The following is a 24,303-nucleotide window of genomic DNA, read 5'->3' as shown; positions in this document are numbered from 1 at the left end:
ACAAATACTTAAAAAAAAAAAAAAAAAGCCACCTGGGTCACCTGGCTTTGCTGTCTTTTTTTTTTTTTTTAGAAGCCAAGTGACGCTGTTTGGAAGTCACATCTCTATGCCTCCACCATGTAAAAGTATGGAGCAAGAAAATGAAATGTTAGCTCCTTTCTAAGAACGCCTGAGGATGCTGCTGAGCTACTTTATGTTTCATTGTTTTAAAAATCATTAGTGAAAACAGTCAAAACTTTCCAAGACAATTCCTGACTGTTTCACTTAAATTGCTGAATTGTGTTAATTCTCAGTCTGGTTCGTGGAAGCAATTCAGATTGTTCATGGGAATTCAGGCCCTGGTACTGGAACACTGGTTATCCATGCTGTGAGTGCTAATTTCTATGTATTATCATTTGCATCATACAGACTGCATTTTAGACTGACATGGAAGAACATTAGATTTGAAGCTCATTGTTACAGAGCATTTATCAAACAATAAAGCAGGAACTAACTATAAAAGGAGTGAAGCAGTTCAGTGGTGCTCAAGCTTTCAACCCGGCAGAGCAACTGAGTGGCCTGGGGCAGGTCCACAGGCCGAATGAAGCCACACATGCCAGGATCAGGCCCTGGGCCCTCCCTGCCCCATGCACTGGGAATGGATTCCAGGGATCTACCTGGCACCAGCCCTGCATGGCAAGAGTGGGCCTTGGGGGTCTGGCACTGCCCCCTTCCAGCCTCCGACACTGGGACTGGGCCCTGGGGCCAGTGCTAACCCCATCAGGCCCTGAGCCCCAGGTTTGGGCCCCAGTGGCCTGGCACCACCCATGCCCAGCCCTGTGTGCTGGGATCAGGTGGCCAATCCAGCACACCAGGCCCGCGGCTGCCCACAGGTCCAGAAATTTGGAGCATGGGAGTGGTTTTGCCACTTCCCTGCTGCCAAATGTCCAGACCTATGAGAAGCCCTGCAGGCAGACGACATGATGCCATGGGCCAAGGGCTAAGCAACCCCACATTACAATGTTCTCCTCTGGTTACACTGTTCTAGGGGAAACCAATTTTGGGAAGGGCTGATTTCCCTTACTAGGTCACCCTTATCCTATGGGGATTTCCCCTCTACACAGTCATTTCTCCCTGCTGGAGGCAGCAGGATACAGAGGACTGTGATCTGTGGGAAGAACAAGACAGGACATCCCTGAGAGAACTGGAAGAAGTGGGGACAGGTTATTGTGTGAAAGCATGAAGCCTAAACATAGGTAGCTTTGGCCTGCATGGTGGCCCAAGACTTGTGCAGACCCAAGATGCTGGTATTTCTGGACCTTGTCTGCTCCACCAAGGGACAATGTCTCCTCATGGCAGAACAGCTAGGAAGAAAATCTGTAGGACTCATGGAGTTTTCTGTCTACAGGGCAGAAAAATCTTGTGTAGGAAAGGCATCTGGCCTTCAGCATTTGGCTAGCTTCTCCACAGATTACAACTTCTTTGTGGTGCGGAACCAGGACTCACAATGCTTTCTTGTTTTGGGACCACTTCTTTCACTGCCAATGAAACAGAAGATGTTTCTGCTTCAACCTTCCTAACATTCAGGTCACACTAGACCCTGCTTGTGCAAATCACACAAGACGCTGCTTACCCATTGATGTCTACAACCTCCTGCTCCAGCAAGCCACTATTCTTGCAGTGCTTGAGGGATACCAACTACAACTCTTTACAGAAGTGTGATCCTGCCCTACACTAACATGATTCACAAGGGAAGCAATTTCTGTCTACCAATCCACTGGCTGGTTAAATTACCAAACAGGGCCTCGAGTGCTGCACTTTCAGAAGTTAACAGTACAGAGCAACACATTTAAACTAATAATACAGCTTCCCTGTCATTCACAGGAATATAAAATTACTGCCCCTCTGCCCAGAACACAATGGGGGACAGATTACACAAGAGAACAGCAGCAAGAGCTTTCTATCTGCAGCCATGAACATGAGTCTAATTCTCTCGCTCTCTCTCTTTTTTCTTTTACAGTGCCAAAGATAATGTAAAGTGGAGAGCAAATGAGAGTGAAAACGAGCAGTTTGGGTGTGCAGAGAAATGGATGGAAAGCTAAATTGGATGAAGCACTAGAAAATGTACTTTAAAGAACAATGCTAAACTGGCAGGGGGTGGACTGCATGACCTACCAGGACTTTTCCATCTTTAACTTCTATGATTCTATTAAAAAGCTGAGAGAGTGAACAATGCATCCACCTCTCCCTTTTTTTCTTTTTCCTTTGGCTTCATGAGAAAATGACATTGTAGCCTGTTTTTTCCAAGAAATAATCAGGAACCAAACCTCAGAAAACAAAACAACACTTTAGAAGAGTTATTTTGCTTCTACTGGTGTAAATACAGGTGATTTATTAACAAGTTCTGTTTCCTTTTTAAGACTGTCCCTGGCAGCCAAGGGAAAAGCCAGGTTATAATGATGTGTGTCCTATTACAAGAGGAACGTTTAGGACTATAAATAACCAGCCAAATCAGTAGGTCTTTTCTCAAGAAAATCTCTCATTTGAATCCAAAGGGATAAGGTCTGCAGAAGACAGAGTATGGTTTGTACGATTTGGTTCAATAAGAAGAAATGATATGATTATAACAGAGAGCAGTGGAATCAGGTTTACTGAGCATGGGAAAGGACCCAGACATTTCTGACCCCCTAAGGTCATCTCCCATTGAACTGATTTTCTTTCTAGAATTCAACATCTGCAAAGAGGGGACAAAATTTTCCTGCTGCCTATTTCGTAAATTTTGCATTAGGATTATACGAAGTTTGTACATACTCTGTAGGTGGATTCATCGCTGTTACAGTTAACTCCCAGCTCCACGTTCTGCTATGTATAAATCATATTAACTCCCAGAATGCCTGGCAGGAGTACATGTGAGTGGTAGCTGATTATTCTATAGGATATTAAAATCAGTATTCATATTTTATATATATAATTAGAACCTAGATTACAGTGGGAGAGTATACAGATAAATGGGGAAAAAACAATAATAAAACTACAATACAGAGTCATACTTTTATTATACTTAGCCCCCATTTATATGTGTACTTCTTCCAACATATTCTGGGAGATAGTATGTGTTATATATATAGGAATATCAGAATGTAAAGCTGTTCCTTTTCTACAGATGTGAGGCAAGAAAAATGGCTGTTTTTTCAACACTACATTAAGTCTTCTGCACCCAGTAAATTTTCTAACAAACAGAAAGACTGTATGTCTGCTAACAAGGTTAGATGCTGTTCATACTTATCCATATATTAGACTGAGGATGAAGTCATCGGAGACTTCAAACACACTAGGATGCAATATCTCTCTAACCAGGCAAGGAGAAATCAGCAGAGCAGTTGCTACTATACAGAATACGGCTGATCTGGGAAGAGACCCAAGCTTTGGAATCTGCAGGAAACCTAAATTAAACCCACATTTTAATCATATCTCTACGTGACTCTCTCTGAATTCTGGAAGCAGCCCTTGTGGGAAACACAGCTGGTGGAGTATTTTAACTCTGATGATGTCAGCCTGATTCTGATAGGCTTCTCGATAAGGTGACACTTCGCTGGAGGAGACTGTGACTTGCAGCTTTGTTTTCACAGCCTGCAAACTCAACATGCTTTTAGCCGGAAGGTGGCACTCTACCCTTCTGCAAGGTAGCTCCTTCCCAGTGTGCAACACCACAACGCAGTGGCTGCAGTGACATATCTGTGAACAAAACCCTGTACAAATGATGCCTACTAATTTGTACATCTTCTGCTGGTGCAGAGACCCGGCGTCTGGCTGCAGAGGGAGACAAATGAGAACAAGATGGAAACTGCAGATGGAAGATTACTATTTTGCAACCTCATTATTCAAAGCATTGGGGCAAATTGTAACAACTGGTTCTGATCCAGGGATTCTTCCTCAGAGCACGAAGCCTGACAGGAGACTCGAGGCTTTCAGACTACATAGTAATGAAACTATCCAGGAATAGGAGGCTGTCAATAAAAAATGTAACACCAAAGCTCCTTTTTGGGTTTCTTAAAGTGACAGTCAAAACTGCATGATAAGAAAAGCAAATCTTGAGTGCCTTCCATGAATTACCAACAGCACCAGAGGCCCTAGTTCTCACTGTGTAATGGATTTGTAAATGTGAAACAACTACACACCTAATTTGCAGGCTCCGTTACCTTAAAGGTAGGAACGTAACTGTGCAATGTAAACAGCTCTGGAAGCAAGGACCTTTTCCTATTAAAACTGAAACAGGGTAAAAGCTCTTATCACACGGCAACAACGCTCTTTTGTTTTCCTTCCCAGACATCAGCACTAAAGCCATTCAGTTTCCAGTCCCTGTCTCTTTCTGACTCTCATGCTCTCCACTCCACTGCTTTTAAAACCAAATCCAAACAATGTGCACCAAGATGCTTTTGTTTTTAAAAAATAACATGAATATTTCTGTGCACTAAATTGCTCTCTAATTTAATCTATCCCACACTGAACTACTCAGATACTGGAGGTAACCATTTCCAATTAACACATTCTGGGTCTAAAATGCACCCCCCACCTCACACACACACACTGGTCTGTAGGGAAGTGGAGGAGCATGGGTAGCCTTGGCATAGTGGTCATTTTTCTTGTGAAGTTTCCTTACGACACACAATCTGCCAGCTAGGCAGTATTTAAACCACTTGTAGCTGAAACCTGAATGAAACTCTGTGTTGTTTCAGTGGCTTAACTGTGCAAATGAAACCATTCCAGGAGAGCTCCAAGTTTTCAAGCCATGGAAATTCACTGCCTCATCCCCTCCCTACCCCTCCAAGCTAGTTTTTGTTTCAGACTGAAGTGTACTGCGGCATTCTGGAACAAGAATTAGTGAGAAGTAAAAATCAGCTCTCAGAGTGAAATATGTATACTGAGCATTTTAATCATCTCCACTGAGCTCATGGTTCTAATCTAGTCGATAAAGCGTGAAGGGCCTGGTACCCAATATTACCAACAGCTAGATGGGCAGTTCAGTGGATAGGGCGATGGACTGGGGACTCTAAACTCTGTGTGCTCAAAGTTCTTGAAACCAGATCTGTTTTATCCCTATGTATTTGTATGGTGCTTACTGTCTTCCTTGGGCTCAATAGTAATGTCTAGAGCAGGGAGGTCCAGCTTCCAAGACTCCGGGGGCCACATGCAGCGCAGGCTGCACCAGCTGAGCCACAGGGCCGTGTGAACACTCTCTATCCCACTGCACCATGTGCCCAGGCACACACACCAGCTCCACATGGGCACGTGAGTGCAATTCCCTCCCCCTACTGCAATGCATAAGTGCAATTCCCCTTTGCTTCCCCCTACTGCAAAGTGTGCCCTTGTGGGCAACTCCCCACACCACTGCACCAAGCCCCCCACTATGCAGGTGCGATCCCTCACACACGGCCCCATTCCCCCTCCGTTTCCTGCGTAGCTTCATACTCACCCTCAGCTCCCCACGCAGCTTGCCGTGCTGCCGCCCCCCTCTGAGGGGAGCCAGGGAGCAGCAGCTGGAGAAGAGGGGAAGCCCAGAGGCCCCAGCTGCTGCTGTAGCCAGAGCGAGGGGGGGATGGCAGCCAGGCAAGAGCACAGGGGCCACAATTTAACTAGTCATGGGCCACCAGCCAGACAGCCCTGGTTTAGAGAATTGAGGATTAGTGAAGAACTAAACCAACCTCCCCGCACCAACCCCATCTAGCAAATCACCTTAAAGTAAGTTGTTCCTAGGAAGCAAACATGTTTCTCATTCCACTTGTACCCTCTAGTGATGACACTTATTACCTGTGCTCGATGCTCTCCAACAGCAAACTGTATCACAGCAATGCCTGGGTTATGGCTGTCTTCAATTCTCTCCACGGTGCTGGAGTCTATTTTCAGGTCACTGCTGATTTCTGCGCTCTGAATAAAGTCTTCTGTTTTTAAGTCCTCTACCTTCTTCAGCTCCCCATTAGCCAACTGAATGATCGACCCTTTCATGAAGTAAGGGGGCAGTGTCGGAGGAGCTGCTGTCGGAGAAGCGACAGACTGCACGACGGGAAGGTGGATCTGGGCCTGCACCACGGCTGCCTGGTAGGCTGGCTGGGTTGCGAGCGACTCGACGCTGTAATTCTCATTCTTAGGAATGGCGGTAGTGACAAATGTATGAGGCACTGCTGCAAACTGGGGAGATGAAGTGACGATAGCAGGTGCTACTCCTGATGATTCCACGTCTGCATTGCCGACTGGTATAAGCAGAGGCTGGGTGCCAGGGATCACCAGATGCTGTGGCAGGTTTCCAGGGTAACCAATCGCTTGCTGCTGACCACTCAGATAGCCGATTACTGGCGGCTGGGTCCCAGTGTAGAAGGCCGTGGCAGGCAGTCCGACAGGGACTTGCTCAGAGGCGCTGTGGGTGGTCTGAATGACAGTATGAGGGGACAAGGTGGCGATTGTTTTCACCCCCTCATGGCCCATAGTCTGTTGTGGAGATAAAGCATAGGACCTGTGGGCTGGCTTTCCTAAATGCAAGTTTCCCTTGTCATTGAGGGTTGAGGGAGAGGTTTCTCTGTGGGTGGCCTGCTGGACCTCCATATCTGCGGTAGGTGTGCTGCTGTTTGGTACGACCATCACAGAGGCCCGGACACTGGAGGAATCTCGTGTGCTGTATTCGGCAGGACTTGGGTGAACCACCACATGCCTGGTCTCGTAATGGTGAGGAGCTGGTTTATTGCCTGCTTTGACTAGACCCACGTCTGCAGAGGGTGAAAGGCCATACCGCCTGCTTTTCTCTAGCTCTCCGTTCAGAATTTCCTTGGCCTGCATTGCTTGCAGCCGGCTGCTCTCTGCCTTCTTGGTGGGATCCCTGGTGACAAAGTGGCCCCCAGAGTCTGTGTACTGCAGCACCACTTGGGAGGAAGGCCCAAGGGTGAGTGTGGGTGGAATCACTGTTTGGTGGGGATGCATATGGACTGGGATGGTCGGAGGAGAGACGTTTCGGACCGCGCTCTGGGGAGACCCGGAAATGTGGACGTACTGGTTTTGTTGGGTAGGAGGAGGAGACCCTGCTGAAATCAACCCCGGTGTCCTGACGAGATGCTGCTCAACTTTGTGCCCCTGCTGGCCCAAGCTGCTTATGCTGGCCAGCAAAGTGGAATAAGCCTCCAGCTGAGAGCGCTGGGATGGAGTGGTTGCAACAGCAGTGGCAGAGGCTGCTGCGCCAGTCCCGGAATTGGCTGTCGGGGAAATCAGCTGGGAGGGGATGAACCCGGCATATGGTCCACTGTACTGGGGCCCAACGAACTGGAAAGTGGGTTGCAGGTGCGTGTACTGCACAGGGGAGACAGGCGTCCCTGATTGTGACAGTGCGGGTGAATACACCGTGGGAAGTGTTGTTGTGGCTGGAACGGACCTGGGAGCACTGGGTGGGGAATAGTCCATTCCTGTGGACAGTGATTTGTGTAAGCCCTGCTGTAAACCAATCTCCACCGAAGTCCCTCCAGGTCTGTGCCTTCCACCCATGCTGCTTTGGCTGCTGGACGTGCTGGAGAGCCATATTAAGTTATCTGCACGGTGGTTCTCGTTTGGCAGGACTAACGGCTTCACCTCGGAAGGCAGGCTGGTGGCAGGGATTTCTCGCTTTTTGGGCGGCAGGCATTCATTGCTCCTTTCTTGGTTGGATTTCATCTTTCGCCGTCCCCCCTCCACTGCTCTTGCTTCACTGTCTGGCTGGTTCAGATTTCAGTCTGATAAATGGAAAGTCACATTTGATTTCTGAAGGGGATCCAGTGACTTCATGAGGAATCATCTCCTTGTGAGCACAATCCTCCAACAGCTGCTCTGGATTCTGGAATGAGACATGAGTTGGGGGGGAAGGAAAGGGAAATCAAAATATCAGTTCAGGAGAAAGAAAAATCTTTACAAAATTAAGAACAGACTTTCAGTGCTGCAAACACTCCTAGGATCAGATTATAGCTCTACTTTAAAAGCAGTGAAACCACTGGCCACGTTGAGTTAATACATCATAAAAATTATTAACAGATTGGGCAATCAAAACTCAAAGATCATACTTTTCTGCAGTAAAGTGTGGTAACTTTTTAACACCTCAAGGCTCATTGTTTCTCCCTTTCTGAAAAAGTGTTGTGTTTCCATATAATATATATATGTCATTCTCCCACACACTTGCCCTCCACCTTTAAAAAACAAAAGGGACAATCTCATCCTAGCACGTCCTACAACATGGGATCACTGTAGTATCTCATATGTTGCATGACAGGGAGATCTGAAGAACACATATGGAAAAATATTTACATTAGCAACTAGTAGCTTTCAGTAGTTCAGAAGGAAGATGCATTTCTCGTAGCCTCTTAGACCTCTGAGTGAGCAACACAAGGCTTTCATTTTGCTTTGGTCTGCACTGTAAACAGTTACCTTTTCCTCTTGTCTCCAGCCATGGCTCATTACAATGAGACACAAGTGCCCTTCATCTACTCATTTGGCAATGAACCCCAGCCAAGCCATTTATTTACAGCAACAGCATAAAGCCAAAGATGGCTCTACGCCAGATTTTTAATGAGGTTTCTGTTACTTTTGAAGCCCTCTGCTATTGGCTGCTCATAGGAAAATGACCTGGTGGAACGCTACTCTGCAAAATAATTGGTCTCCGACATCCATATCTGTCTGTATAGGTCACAGTGTACCTGCCTGTTTAAACTATACACCACCATGATGATGGCCCTAGATGTAGTGCCTACTGGATCAAATTTCCTTGTTTCTTAGCAACCAATGAGCTATGAGACACAGCTGGTGTGTGTAACAAACACATTTCCACCAGTGCAGGGGCAGGGCATTTCCTAAGTCAATGAGAACGGCTCTCTAACAAGAACCGGAATAAGCATTCCACCTTGGAGGCCACAATTCAGTCAGAAAGCCACAGGCAGGGAGCACAGCAGTACAGCTCAGATCTGAATTTGGATCTGAAGGTGACCCATGTTAAGAGGGTTTGGGGTGTTTGAGACTGGCCACTCCTGCTAGACAGGGTAGAGGAAAGCGCCAAATCTGTAGGTTGCTCAGGAATTGAAAGGCTCCTGTATTTATATAGGTTTGAAACAAAGTGTCACCTCTTCCGCTGCCCTACTTAGGTAGAAAATTGCTTCTGCCATCATTAAGATAAGGGACAAGGTCTCCCTAAATCCTATCATTTCCTGATAAAGAAAACAGTGTGACCAAGGTGCTACAGTCACCCACCCTGGCAATCTTTAAAAAGGGTCTTGACACCCACCTTGCTGGGAGCAGAGGATCCCAGCAGTCTTTCCTGCCCAGGTGCAGGGGGGCTGGACCCAATGATCTGTGAGGTCCTTTTCAGCCCCTAACATCTATGAAACTATATCAGTGATTAGTCCCTTTTTTTAAATAAATTCAAAGTACTCCCCCCCCAAAGTTATGCACTCCTGTTCTTGTTTCATGATTGAAACTTTACAGAAAACGAAACTCTTCTCGCCCCCATTCAGCTACTGTTCAGCACCTGTACTGCTGCCTTTTTTAAAGATATGCAAGGGTGGGCGTTCAGAAATGTATCGCCTCACACTACAGGACTTTGAACAACAGCAGCATTATTTTATGCATGAGAAACAGAAACAATGTGAGAGGAAGACTCAGTGGAAAGAGATGGTGTAACAGATATTAAATGTGAATGCTGTTGATCAGTAATGACAGTTTTCTTATACAATGGAAAGTAACATTCCTTCTGTTTCCCTTCTTCCCCTCCTCAACAAATGTCTGATCAGTGATCATAATGCAAGGCATGAACAATAAGCTTGCCATATACCTCTTACATGGAGGTATGACAACATGGAAGACTGAGATTAAAACCTCAAGGCCCTCATTTAGATTTGATGTGCCTCAGAGCTGTTATAGTCTTAAGGGAAAGGCCCAAAGTATTCTAATGGTGTGGGGTAATTTTTCTTTTTAAATGGGCCATTTCATGGCTGGAAAAATTAATAAATGTTAAATAAGCCACCACAGCTATTTGCATAGACCCGACAAAAACAGTTTGCTGTGCTTTCGCTTCATGACTCTATAGGAGCAGTTTACTAGTGTGAAATAAAAGTAAGCTGACAGAGGCTAGTGGACAAGTTATTTGTAGGTTCTGAAGCTGTTCTCAAATTAAAGCAGCAACAGTCATTTAACTTCTATGCCAAGGCCCAGGCAGAGTTACAGCTAAGAGAAACAAGGTGATCTAACTGGTAACAGCAAGGGACCGAAACCAAGGCCAGCTGGGTTCCCATCAGGCATGAGTATTGACACTGCCCAGCTGTATGGCTCTGGGTGAATCACTTTGGCATTTGCCATGCTTCAAGTTTTCCCATCTGTAAAATAGGTATAAGCACTGCTGACCTCACAGTTCACTAAGCCCCAGTTAATACATGAGAAATCAGTAAAGACGCAAAGCTGGTTTTGTACATAATGCTAATGTTGGTCACAGAGGACAGAATTCTGGTTCTGTCCATAATAAAGCATAACATTTTTCTTTAAAATAGTGATCACTTAAAAATTATTTGAAAGCCTCTTCTCAGAAGTGGCTCCCTGCACAATCCAGGCTGATGTGCTCAGTCCTACAGACTTGCCAGTGAGCCAGGGAATCCATTACTACTGCAGACTCAGTTGGACAAGGGCAGGCAGGAGACAAGAGCCCCGTTATTTGGACTGCAGCTATCACTCTTTGTAACAGTTACTCAGCCTGTCTTGGCAACAGCTAAAATTATTCTATTAGATATGACTTACAGATTTTTATTTTTAAGTTCAACTAAAAATAAAATTGCCAAGCTACATTTGCGCAGTCATCGGTAGTTAACTTTAGCTCACTGTAGTTTTGTATCCTGGGCAGCAAACCTTGGCAGAAACTCTCCCAGACTTAGGTAGCTGCACAGAAGCACTGGGATGGAACCTGTTTTACATATTCATGGTGTTCCTCCTATTTTTATAATGAGCTCCTATTGAACTTGGACGCTTGACAGAATTGATCTGTTTGATCTCTTGTAGAGAGAGGCCTTATTCCAAAGGATCTAAACATACCTAGAGGGGAATATTTGCCTTCATAACTAAAGCTGAGATATGGCTGAATCCAAACCCCAGTTCTAAATATAACCCAGCTTTGGAGAAGGGATGAATCCTTAATTTATATAATGCACAAACCAGATCCCCAGATTTAGATGTTCTACAACTTTGAGGAGCTTTGGATTCAGATTCTCTGTCTCAAATCTAGTAGAGGAAGAGTCAAGTGAAATTCAAGAGTTTCAGTTTGCAGGGTTTTTTTGTTCTGCTGCTACTCAAAAAGGTTTTCACCCCCTGAATTTTGGGTTTGAGTAAGCCCCAAAACTCAAAACAAAACTCCTTCAAAACAACCAAATATCAACTGCTTTTGTAATTAATTTATGCATAACAATGTATTTCTACCTATAAGGAAAAACCATAAATGAGTCTAGAGTCATTCAGGTGGGGTTGGAGCTTAGCAAACCTTTTTGATCAACATGATGTTGGGTTGGAGACAGTAATGGAATCTGAAGCCAGATGAGACTTACATGGCTTTAAGGTACTGTTTATTTTTTTTTCACAAGTGTTTCATAGAGATCACAGAGGTAACCAAAGAGTTTCCCATCATCTCTACATCAGTGGTTCCAACCTTTTTGGAATCAAGGCACCCTTCACTGGAGTCGAGGAACCCTTCCGTAACTTTTGTGAATTGAGTAGTACCCAATTTCAAAAACGAATTTATATATTACAGGTCTTAACTTCCTTGTAGAGGGAGCCAGGAGGTGGGAGTGGGGGACAAGCCAGGCAGAGACAAGCCTTAATACGTGCTTATCTTTTTTATCTCCTCACCCCTTGAGATACCATTCAAAGGACCTCATGACACCCTTGGTGAGTATCACTGCTCCAGGTACTGGAGTAGAAGGAGCAAACAAGCTAATGGGGGAGGAAACAAACTGCCAATTTTGTTTAATTTCTCCCAGAACTATAAACGTTAGCCAAAATTTTCAAGTCTGGCTACCTGAAATTATGTTTCTAACTTATTTAGGAGATCAGCAGCTAGGTTTTCAGAACAGTGGGCACCCACTTCTCACTGAAACAAAATCAGCCCACTATGTCTTCAGTGTTTAGAAAGTTTTTACCTAATATTTTAACTTAAATGACAGTAACAGCAAGAAAGATGCAACCAATTCTGCTTGAAACATAAGAATTAGATCCAAAGGTCTGCCCAAAGGTAAAGCATGAGGTTCACTTATTTTTCCTTTCCTGTCACAAAATCATATTCTCATTCTGCCTACACTCTCAGGCATGGTCTACCATTTATAATTTGCATGTTTATTTTGCAAGATTAAAATAATTCTTGGCTCTGAGATTTCCTTTTCCTTGTTTAATTGGAAGGTTTTTATGAGAATTTATAAGTTCTGCAAAACAGCTGGAAATTCTGGACAATCTCTCAATCTCTGCTCCCTCCCCTGCCATGCGTGTGTGCATGTGTGTATTTATGGCTCTCTGCTCTCTCCCCAGGGTGTGTGTGTGTGTGTTTATGGCAAGGAGGTACAGGGGACAAAGGAGATTGGGGACAGCAGCTGGACTTTGGTATCCCTGGCAAACAGAACACATGGAACATTGCTCAAGTGTCTGGGTAGCCAGTGTCCACTGGCAGCCTGCCCACGCTCAAATTCCTGGAAAGGCTTAAGGCAGAAACATAATCGCTTGAAGGAGCCACCATCTGGGTCTGTGCTAGTCCCACATGGATTGCTCGCTAGAGCTCAGAATATGTATTTTCACAAAAAAATGCATTTCTCAAAGGCTTCTCTATCTAAATATGTTGACCAGAATGGTATTTTCATATTTATTCTTTTTCTAATGAATTTAAAGCTTATGAAAGCACCCTGGCTGATAGCTCCAGAGGCTGCATTCCTCTATTTATCCACAGAAGAGGTACAATAAAGGCAAAACCTGACATGACACTTTCCCCTTAACACCCTGACTACAAGCTTCATTTCAGACACAGGAGACTGAAATCTCTGGGTCACAGGAGAGTCCAGACTCTGTGGATCAGATTGTTAAGAGTTTATGGATGCCTAAAGATGAAGAGAAGTGTCTTGTGAGATTTTCAGCTCTCAATGGAGTGAGGGCCCTTGGTACTTTTGAAAGTCCCACTAGGTATGCAGTCATGTAAATACCTTAACAAAACTGCCTCATGTTTATTCAACCCAGGTCCTGCTGCTGAAACCACTAACAATGCTAGCTATTCATATGCTTTTCTAATCAGTTAGGAAGCGGATGGAGCCCATAAGCTCCAGGCCACAGAACAATCACTAGGAGGGAGTGACTTTTAGTCTTCAACCTAGGTTGCATTTGAAACCAGCCACCTACAGGTGAAAGGCTCCCAGCCCCTGAATTCTGAGGCTATATATTATTATGAGTTTTTAGTATTCAATTTTGCCACTCAAACTGTAGCTGGTAGTTTCAGACACACATCAGTGTGATACAAAGTGCACTCCCTCTGGAAGTCACTATGAACTGTCAGTCAAGGGCAGGCCAATTCAATCTAATCCAATTTAATATCCAAAGATTACAGTGGAAAGACAAACCCTTGAATCAAGTCTGGCACACCCCTGTCCTGGTACGCTACATGCAGCCCTGTAAACTAAATCAGTTGTGCACCCAGGCATCTGTACCCACCAAGTGTGGAGCACATTCAGCTCCCACTGCAGGTCACAGGAGCTCAAGGCACTTAGCCTTACAAGCTCACAATTGGGCTTGCACAGATCAAAAGCTGGCCACATTATAGGACATTTGGCACCTGTATTTGGATCCTCAGATCTATATGCCTGCTTTCCCCAAACCCTACAGATTAACCTCTGCCTACTATATATTTATAGTCGTAACTGCTACAGATTTCAATAGCCTTGTCATGTGTCACTTAGCACTGGCCAACAATAGCTGCACAAGTTTATGGTCCAAACCTACCAATTTCCCAGTCCTCTGGCAGACTTCCCAGAAGGGCCACTTGCAGAGATCCATTAATAAGAAACATGAAAAGCTCTAATAAAATTTGAAAATCTCTTCCCATACCTAGAGGACTCCTGACCAATGCTCTATCTGTGAGCCAGACTGTCCACAGCAGCTTCAGTGCTTAGCGCACCTTTGGGAATGAATGCACTGTGGCAAACGGATACAGATTTTGTGAAATGCAAAATAATTTGTTTTCCATAAGATCAGATATCTTCTACCTCAACATAAAAATAAACTGTAGACTCAGACCAGCAGATCGTTGGGCATGAGAGGTCCAGCAGCTCAATGAGACCTTCATATCTTAAGATGCGAGAGTGTGAGTTAATCGCAGCTGTGGGTCAGACTTGTGAGATGAAGACTGTAGAGGTGTGAATTTCATCCCCAAACCCTGACCTGGCAGGGTCTCAACTCAGGCATTCACTTATTATCTCTTATTTGCATAAGTATGTAACACAAGCGGTTGTTAGACAACAAACAAACATAGGCCATCATAGGACAATTGCCTGCTCCAGCTCCCTAAATGCTGAATTTGTTGAAGTAAGAGTGAGCTCTTTATTTTGGAAGCAGGACACATTTGTCCTGTTTACATGTTCTACTATGATGATTTCAGTGAGGTACACTCAATCATTCTACCTGATAGATGTTGGGGAGCTGTTCAAGAATGACGGATACTCATCGTGCTATTATTAAATTCACTGTATGATGATTAACTTAGACAAGAATTTAATTTTTAGAAGTTTGCAGACGTTCAATGTCATTTTAGGTGGGTGTTATTTCATGGCTCTGTGCCTCTGCACATGTGGAGAAAAACCGCTTTCTTTTCAGTCTCTCTCATAATTGTGCAATGATTTTTGGAGACAGCAAGGGAAGTGTGTGGCTCTCTAGGCATGTGACGGGTACACAGCTACACATCGACTGCCGAGTAATTGTATATTGATAGTTTCAGAGGTCAGTTCCATGAATTCTTAGCTGCCCTTTCTCTGGGTCTTTAGTCTCAGATTTCGAATGAGAAAGCCATTACTCAATGTAAAAATTCCCTTTTCTAGAATGCTTTGCAACAAGTTCAGAGCAAATCCTATCCTCAGCACCCAGGCTGAGAAAGCACGCTGTGTCATCTGCAAAGGAATGTGTCTTCTTCCAAAGCCATGAAGTTACTCAGCAGGAAATTCTGCAGAGTAAAGAGATGTCATAATGTCTCCAGGTTTGTTGCCTCCCATCCTCATTCCATTCCCCTGAAATTCCATGCATAGTATGGCCAATCTTAGAGTTACAAAAAAAATACACAGGACCTAAAAGACATGAGTTTAGCTTACAAAATATCCCCCCAATTGTTTAAAAATGCTACGTGGTCTTGCTATTTGCTTTCTGATGCTTGAGCTGTTGGGGTGCACATTCTCCCCTTACAACCATAAGGGTTAGAAACTGACTTTACCTTTTAAATGAAATATGTGATTCCCATGTAATCACCTGACTCCAGGAGCTGGGGCTTTAACCCCTCCCCCCCCAAATATATAATACTCACAATGAAAATGTGAGAGTTGGAAACACTGATTACAGTGGGAGCCTTCTTAGAGCGTGGAAGTATGGACTCACTGACATATTGCCATATCCTGCACCTGCCTCCTCTATCCTGTAGAGGAGGCAGGTGCAGGATATGACAATAAGGGCCTTAATACTAGATCTCTGAGCCAGAGACAATGTATATGGACATAACGTCACATACATTAGGAGGCACTACTTCACAGTCAGGGCAGCTAGGGGCCAACTTCCAAGGGAAGTGATGCTGGCTCCTACCCTGGGGGTCTTCAAAAGGAGGCTAGATAATCACCTAGCCAGGGTTGTTTGATCCCAGCATCCTTTCCTGCCCATGGCAGGGGGTCAGACTTGATGATCTGATTAGGTCCCTTCCGACCCTACCAATTAACTAACTAACTATGAAACATTACCAGAGCTGCACAGCAAACAGAAATACTGATAGTGATAACAGATGAGACAAAGCTATGAAGTCAGAATCTGGATCTAGGCATTTCAGTCTGGAGTTTTACTTCAGGTGAGTTGTAAGTTATGGCTGTATAAACTAAACCTGGCATGAAATATTTCACTGTTATATTGTACTTAAAGCAGAGCTCTTTTGTGTTTGACATTTCAAGTCTGATGGAGAATTTAAAAACTGAAATATAATGCTGAAGCCCTAATTAAACTGAATGTGAACAAAACTGAACCACCAAAAGAGTTCAGTTCTCTGCTGCCTTCCAGGTCGGGTGGTCACCATTTCTACATATGCAAAGAGTACGGTGGGGTACGATCAGTTCAGAGTGGTAGCTGCCTACTTCAGCTACTCAAGACGCTGAGCATCTTCATATCCTGGAGAGGTCTAAATTAGGTTTCTCTTTGCGAAGTGCAGAAGGGAAAGGGGACTATCTTTTAGCTGCTCTCTTCAGAAACAGTAAATATACAAATATATAAGTAGGGATGGGCATTGAGAACTACTGTATACCTATTCATACAATTTCAACAATGTCACCCAAATACCACGTGTTACATCAAACAATGGTATGCAATAAGGGCACACACAGAAGATGTAATAAACCAGTCTACAAGGACAGGTTTCATTATGCAGCATCACTGAACCCACAATGTTGCCAGCTAACAATGGGGCAATTGCCCCCACAGTTGCACTAGATCTGTCCCACTATAAACACAAGCAAATCTTTTAAAGTGTCCATAAGGATTCTCTTCCATTATGGAAGAGATCAGTGTTAGTAGCTGCCATGCAGTGTGATTTGTGGCACATGCCAAATGCCTGAGCTGCTTTGATAGTTCCAACATATGTGGGGAACATGAGAGCGCTGTGTGTATAAATTTGTCTTCAGTGGGATGTTTCAATGCTGTCTCTCTCTCCTGCCCAACCCCAATCACATCTCAGGCTATAGGGAACAAAGAGGCCACATTATGTAAGGAGGAAACTGTTTAGCCCTTCTGCACCACTGCATGGCTAGACAGATGCAGCGTGTGGGTTTTTGCTTTCCTTTAAAACACCTTGGCCATTGCCAGGGTACTATGATGGACCAACTGTTTTATCTAGTACAAGAAGCCCTCCCCCTCCTACACCAATTCCCAGGAGGCATTTTGGCAGCGTATATGAGTGAACGGAGTTCATTTATAAACATGTATAATACAGAAATTCTTTTGCTGCTGTTTCTCATTTATCTAAAATGTGTCCAGCAAGAATGGGAGCTGCCTACACAATTTTCCATTGAAAATTTCAGACTATAACCGTAGAAAACACCCACTCTCCACTTATTTTAACACGATGCAGAAACTGTCATGCCTCTATGCACAAACACATTTGTACCTCTTACATATGTCATGTGTGCCTCTTTCCACGTGCAGGCCCTGCACAAACATGCTCATTTATGCCTGTGCTTTATAAACCCGTGTACACGTGGCACAACAAACTTTAAAAATGTCAAGCCTGATTTTTTCAAAGACATAAACGCCCACTGCTCCAGCTGAAACCAACAGACGGTGTGGGTGTTCGCCACCTCCAAAAACCAGGCCATTAGCTTGTTGCAGACGTCAACCAATGTGGGGCTGCCAATTCATACAGAAGCTCTGTGTTTCAAACACAAAATGCACTTTTATGAATCAGCTGATGTCTGGACAGCCTCGGGGTATCAAGGTAGATTTGAAATGGCATAGAGGCAAATTAAAGGCATAGTTGAGGTGGGTGCTAATTCTCCTTGTTTCCTGGCATTCCCTACCCCTCTAACTTTAGGAGCAATGGGCGGTATCCAGCAATCCCGCTTTCATTGGTGTGAAAATCAAAGGTCCATCCAAGTTTAGGCAGCTCATGGGTAAGACATGCTAATTTATGGATGCAGTGGCAAACAAGGGAATGATGTGGCGTCCAACCACTTTTGGCTCCGTAGGCTAAAGGACCAGATACCCATAAACAGAGTAAGGCTCAAACTCATAGCACCAAAATGACTAGAAGGGGCTTCTCAAAAGTACTGAATCCACTCCTCTGCATTTAAAGGCAACTGTTTATCCAAAGCGTCCTAAAAAACATCCACTCCTGCCCCCTGCAACCGCAACCACAAAGCACATTATGACACCAAAGCTCAGGCCACAGATAAAAAGCAGACAAGACTTGGGTACTGCCAATGTCCTGTCGCTGCACTGCCAGAGAAGTATCAGGGAACTCCTGCCTCTGGAGTAGTAGCAAGACACCTTTACCACTGGGCCCCCACATCCCTATGACATAAGTATGAATTAACTGCAAATTAACTAATTAAGGGCTCAAGAGCACACACTAACTCAAGCAGTGACTCCAGCACAATAGGCTATTTAGGCCCTCATTAAAGCACAGGCATATTTAAGTACAGGAGTAAATCCTAGTTGGGCACTTAAATTTAAGTGAACACTTAAGTGTTTTGCTGAATTAGGGCCACTGACAATCAGATGAAGACAATTCTGCCTGGCCTGCAGGACACACAGCTGGCTTCCACTTTTGCTGCAGGTGGCTGGTGTTGATGGGAGGCTCCCCCACCCCCTTTCTTTTACTGAATGAATCAGTGATGTTTGGGTTCGCCCTCAGGAAACATCTCACTTGTACACCGCCAGTTCCTCAAGATGGCCTATGGCAAATGGTGTGATTACCAGAGAAGCCAGTTCTGTTCTGAGGTGTTGGTGTGTGTGTGTGCATGCCTGGGGGCATGTGCATGAAAAAACTGTTCAGCAGGTCCTGCTTAAAAATGTGCATCGTGCTTCTGCTACCCATCAGACAAAAGGATTAGCTCCCTATTCCTGACTCGTACTTCACGGGGTGCCTCCCATTTCATGGCCAGCCTTTGCAGGCTGATAAGGCTGACACTGAGTCAAATTCATCACTGGCCTCACTTCACTGAGGTCACCACAGGAAGGTAAAATTGACCCCTCACTGCTGTATCTGAATAGGAGATGCAAGAAACAATTACCATATTTACTTGAATGTAAGGTGACATTTCCCCCTCAATCAGCATAGGGCAAAAACCCTTTGTCCAACATTCACATAGGCTAAGGACAGACATTTAAAAAGCTGGAGCCTAAACTGATTCAGTCTTTGCAGGTTAATCTAACCTGCGTAGACTGAACCAATTTGCAAGTAAATAGACATTCGCTTTTGACTCTGGAAATGCAGGCACAAGCCTGCAGGGGCTCAGAGCTGGGGCTAGTTATGGAGCCCAACTCAGTGTTGCCTCCTGCTGTGGCAGTGAGGCCTAGGCTGGGGTGGCCCCAGGGGGCGGAGGTCAGTACCCACCGCCTCCACCCCGCACAGGGGCTGTGGTTTGCAGGTGGGCTACAGCTGGAGCATGGCTACCTGCCCCCCTCCATCTCCTAGTGGCAGCAGAGCAAACTACTGCGGCAGGCAGAGGTAAAACACATGTCACCTGCCGCCTACTCACGGAGATATCAGGTGCTTGAGGTGGGCTGCTGCAGGCCAGGGGTGTGGGCAGTGGAGAGAGGCGTAATGGACTTTAGCCCGGTCCAACCTTGTGGCTCAGGGGCATAGGCAGTGACTGATCCACAGGAGCCCACCCTGAGTGCCAGCCACAAGCAAGTGGCGGGTGACAGGTGCCGCACCTCCACCCGCCACAATGGTTCACTCTGCCCCTATATATATAGCTTTCAGCTGAACACAATGTTTTATTGATATATTTACAGTTTTAAACCATTTTGGAAGCCTACCAGTGCTTCCACTCGCAATAATAAAATACATTCTAAATAAAGATATATTTTGACATTTGATTTTGGGTTTTTCATCATGGAAAAATCAGAGCTCCTGCTGAGACCACTCTGTACAACCCAGGGAATTATGTGCAGAAAAACTGAAAATTATGCATGGAAAACAAAATTATGTGCAAGAAAACGCAAAATTATGCTGAATTAATTATTTTTATATATGTATTTTTTTACAAATGAAACTAAATATAACACTGTTTGAACCTTCTTTAGAAATATATGCAGGTACTTTATATGGTTGGACGGTGGGTGGGTGTGGGGTTCGTACGGGGCTTGTGAAGGGTTGTGAGGTGGTGTGCAGCCCCCACCACTGGCAGCTCAGCAGCAGCAGGCAGTGGGCCCTTGGAGCACTCATGGACATGGCAAGCAGAGCCCCTGGTGGCATGTGCCTCTGGTCAAGTCCCTGAAGCTGCATGTGCTGGCACAGAGCCAGCCCTGCCCACTGTCGTGTGTCTTCACACCAGACTGGTCTGGCTCCGTGCCAGCATGTGCGGATCGTGACACTGCAGGCAGGAGCTTTGTGCCATCAGTGGAAAGTCACCCATGGTTGCACGGAGCTTGCCCCACCTGACAGTGTGAGATGTCATGCCTCCATGTACAGCTTCCCACCCAACCCAATGGCGCACAGCTCCTAGTCCACGTGCCATCGGGTAAGGCCAGCCCTCCATGTGGGGCTTCCCGCAGACACCTCCTCGCTTCCTGATAGTAAGGGGAGGAGGTGTTATAGGAGGAAGAATTTGGGAGTGCAGAGGGCAAGGGGGGATGCCTGATCCTCCAAATTTAATTTTCCCTGCTGTAGTAGTGGGAGGGAGACAAATTCAAGGCAAACCTTCATTAATTAGATTCTATACCTGGAAAATTATTTAAAATGTATACATTTTCCATGTTTAGAATCTAATTATGGGGGGTTATCTTATATTTGAGCAAATACGGTAAGACAAAAAGTAATAATGCAGGTTAATGACATGCTAGCAGGCTGCACAGGCGCAAGCTCTATTCAGAGTTAAATAAAACTCGAATCAATTCCAGCCCTAATTACAAGGTATGTTGGGGCAGATATTATGGTGTGGACAAATGTAATGCTTAGAACGTTCTAAATACACTTTAAATCCCTAGGGCACCTATACACGTGCGTGAAGATATCCCCCTCTGTCTGTCCCTGGATTGGGACATTCTAGCTACCCCTGTTTTTCTCTCTAGTAGCTGGTTTAACCTGGTAACCCAGGTGACCGTGCTGCAGAAATTCCTGAGGGGAGGAGGAGGTTGCTGTCTTGCTCAGGCGGCATTTTTGGAACACAGAAGCCCCCAGCTTTCAGAGAGAGAATCTCTGGATGAATCAGTGAGTATGCCTGGAAACTAGCTAGTAGTTTAGTACTAAGTATATTTTAGTTACATATTAAAAGGGCCACCAAGCCCATATTTGTAAGACTCAATTTATTAGAACTTGCTCAAAGTGTTTTTGTCTTAAATTCCTTTGTCTACTCCCTCCCCCACCTTCTCCCTGAACAATAAATGTATCAGGTAATAGCATGACTGGCTGTTTTACTCTGTGAATGCCTGTCTGGAGAGAGGGGACAGATGGGCCTTTTAGCTCCCTTTTCCTGGGCCAGCTACATAGGGATTGGCTATCTTTGGATGTTTCAAGCTGAAAGAAGCACCCAGAAGCTTTACCAGTGGGGGCAAAGCACCCCAAGGCTTGCAGGGTCCATGTACAGGTACTCCTCACTTAACATCATCCCAGTTGTTTCATTATTAGGTCACTGATATATTAGAGAACATACTTATTTAAATTGGCGTAATGTTCGGTTATAATGTTGTTCAGCCGCTGCCTGCTAGCAGGTAACTACTGTGACATAATTGGATTTTCTTAACATCGTTTCTCTTAAAGTCATTTTCCCCAGAACGTAACTATGACGTTAAGCGAGAAGTAGCTGTACCGTTGGCTGCAGAGCCCTAACAAAGACCAGTGCCTGGGTGGTAGCTGTGTTACTTGAGGATTGCAGGTGTGCTCCAAGAAAGGGGATGGCTGGATGGAGACACCCCAGGCAAGACTCCTGAAGCATGGTTTTGGGCCTGCCACAATGAGGTGGGTGGCTCTGCATAGTAGCACCTCCTACTGGCCCGCCATACCCTGGGTGAAGGTCCCAGACTTATTTGGGGTGGAGAAGCAGCCATGTTTTGGGGGAGAAGGGACAGAGAATGGGCTGAGGGCTTAGTGGCCTGGTGCTTTTTGTGGTTGGGTGTTTGTTCTTATAACTAAATCCTATTCACTTGCTGGGTAGTGGTAGTGGTGGAGGGGAAACAGAGCCATTGCACAAAGCATTATGATTGTCAGTTCCATGCTCCATGTAAAGTGAATTAGCTCATTAACTGCTAATTATTCCTCATTCTCTCTGCTGCACTCTTGCAGCCAGCCCTGCCTGCAGGTTCTGCTCTGCACACACATCTCTATGCAATTGCTGGCCATGCAAGGGTCTTGAACAGCTTTCTAGGGAAAGTCCTTTTAAATCTGCAGTGTGAGGTGGAGACTGTAGGAAGTCCCAAAGAAACCAGCCCCAAAAAGAAGAAGCAGAGGCCTCCAACCTCCTCTCCAGGTCTTCCCCCATCTGGGTACTACCACAGACGTGTGTAGGAGAGGCATGCAGGGGAAGTGAGGCATGGGCTATGGGTTGGGTGCAAAGTAGCAGTGGCAGCTCAGAAGCAAGGGGCAGGAAACACCTGGCAACCCCTCCAACATCCCCCACTCCAGTTTGCAATCAGTGACATTCTGGGAACAGTTCAAGTGTCATGTCTGACTGCACCTTCACAAATAAACTCACTGTGTCAACATGGAGTGGCAGAATCTGATCTGAAAGGCACCACTGAAACAACACACCAGATGGGACTACTGGGGCAGCTTCAATTTACCAATGAAGATCTTTGGCTCTAGCAACTGAAAAAATAATAAAATTCAGTTTAACATTTTTTTAAAATTGCAAAATGTTTTTGTTTTTATTTTTTAATGAAGTGTATATATATTCTGCACTGAGAAAATGGACAAGAAGATCACTACATGGAAACTAAATGGAACCCTAGTCATAGAGGGTAAGCAGTGATCTTGTGTCCTTCCCAAGGTTACCACTGCATCTGCCACTTGAGATTCAAGAAACTAGGACAAACACCAGTAAAATGGACAGAGGGATGACAGCTACCTGCAGCAGTTTTCAATAAAAAAGCTGAGTAATTATTTGCAGCCCTCTCCTGTGGCTCATATGGAGCTGCAGAGCATTATGCAAGTCTAATGTGCTGCCGGATCTCTTAGGAACAGTCAGCAGCCAAGTCACTCCCTCCCACCATTGGCTCAGCTTCATTAACTTAATCAGGTATTCATTCATTCATTCATTCATTCATTCAAAAAAAATTACACTAACCCTGGCAGATAGCCAATGCCATTCATGCAAAGAAGCGCTCGCACGTCAGTCACACCAACCTGAAGTAAGGAGATAGAGAGGTGGGAACCATAATGTTTGCTGCTTTTGGACAGAAATGAGTTTTGCATGCAGCTTTTGCACATGTGCTGTAGCAAGAGCCCTCGGGAAACTGCTGGGGTGGTAAGGGCTGTCGCACAAACAGATGCAAGGCTGAGGAGACCTGGGATTGGAAAACATGCCTTTGAGTCAATTCAGCCTGCAAGCCTCAAGGCAGAACTAGACCAGGTCAGCCAAACAATTTGTTAATGGGACTATTTGGAAACAATGAATGGTGGCAGGCTCAGCACATAGATTCATTTTGTTGGGAGCATTTTTCTCTTCCTTGTACACATCCCATACACCTGATACAGTTACAAGAATGGACATATAATGACAGAACAGGGGGCAAGAAAAGGAACAACACAATGAGTGTTAAAAGGATTTGGAAACAAAAGTCTCTGACCCCAGTTTGTAAACATGTCAGACTCTTTCCATAGGTCTGCAATGCTCCAGCCTCACACAGAAATCCAATTTTCTTGGATAGTCCTTGTACTTTCTTTACTCATTTCTTGGATAAGTCTGCAAAGAACATCATTTTTCTCTCCCAGTGGCATCAAAATAAGCTTCCCTGTGGGCACATCTACACGAGATGCTAACTGCGCAGTAGTCTAATAATACTGTGCAGTAGTGCATCACAGCACAAACAGTGCTAATATGCTACTGCACAGTATTATTAGGCTGCTGTGCAGTATACATGTACTAAACTTAACGCACAGTACCTATGGCACATTAACGAATGTGTAGACATGCCCTGTGTTCATCAGTAGGATAAAGGAAAGCTGGTCTACAAATATTCTAACATTATAAAAGCCTAAGTCTTTCTGTATGTCTGTCTGCCCATAACGCTTTATTCACAACCTGATTGGCTGACAAATCAGATGGCGGGGACACTGGGGGGTGGGGGAGACGAGGCCAGCACAGCTGGGCTCACCTGCCCCCTGCCCTGCTCCCTGCAGGTAACACGGGGAATGGAGGGGTG

At 45.1% G+C, this 24,303-nt stretch overlaps 1 protein-coding gene across 4 annotated transcripts in view; it reads right to left on the bottom strand.

Annotated features, from left to right (window-relative positions):
- The window catches only part of ATXN1 (ataxin 1), a 338,219-nt gene that overhangs the window by 15,933 nt on the left and 297,983 nt on the right, over window positions 1-24,303 (bottom strand). For all 4 annotated transcript variants that reach the window (XM_019522954.1, XM_019522947.1, XM_019522959.1 and 1 more), the window contains one exon: window positions 5,788-7,828. In XM_019522954.1, coding sequence (XP_019378499.1) covers window positions 5,788-7,668 — 1,881 coding nt within the window. In that variant the 5' untranslated portion in view covers window positions 7,669-7,828. The remainder of the gene's footprint in view (window positions 1-5,787; window positions 7,829-24,303) is intronic.

This window comes from Gavialis gangeticus, unplaced genomic scaffold (genome assembly GCF_001723915.1).
Source record: "Gavialis gangeticus isolate Ggan-Ray unplaced genomic scaffold, GavGan_comp1, whole genome shotgun sequence".
NCBI lineage: Eukaryota > Metazoa > Chordata > Crocodylia > Gavialidae > Gavialis > Gavialis gangeticus.
This window is presented reverse-complemented; position numbering and strand designations above follow the sequence as displayed.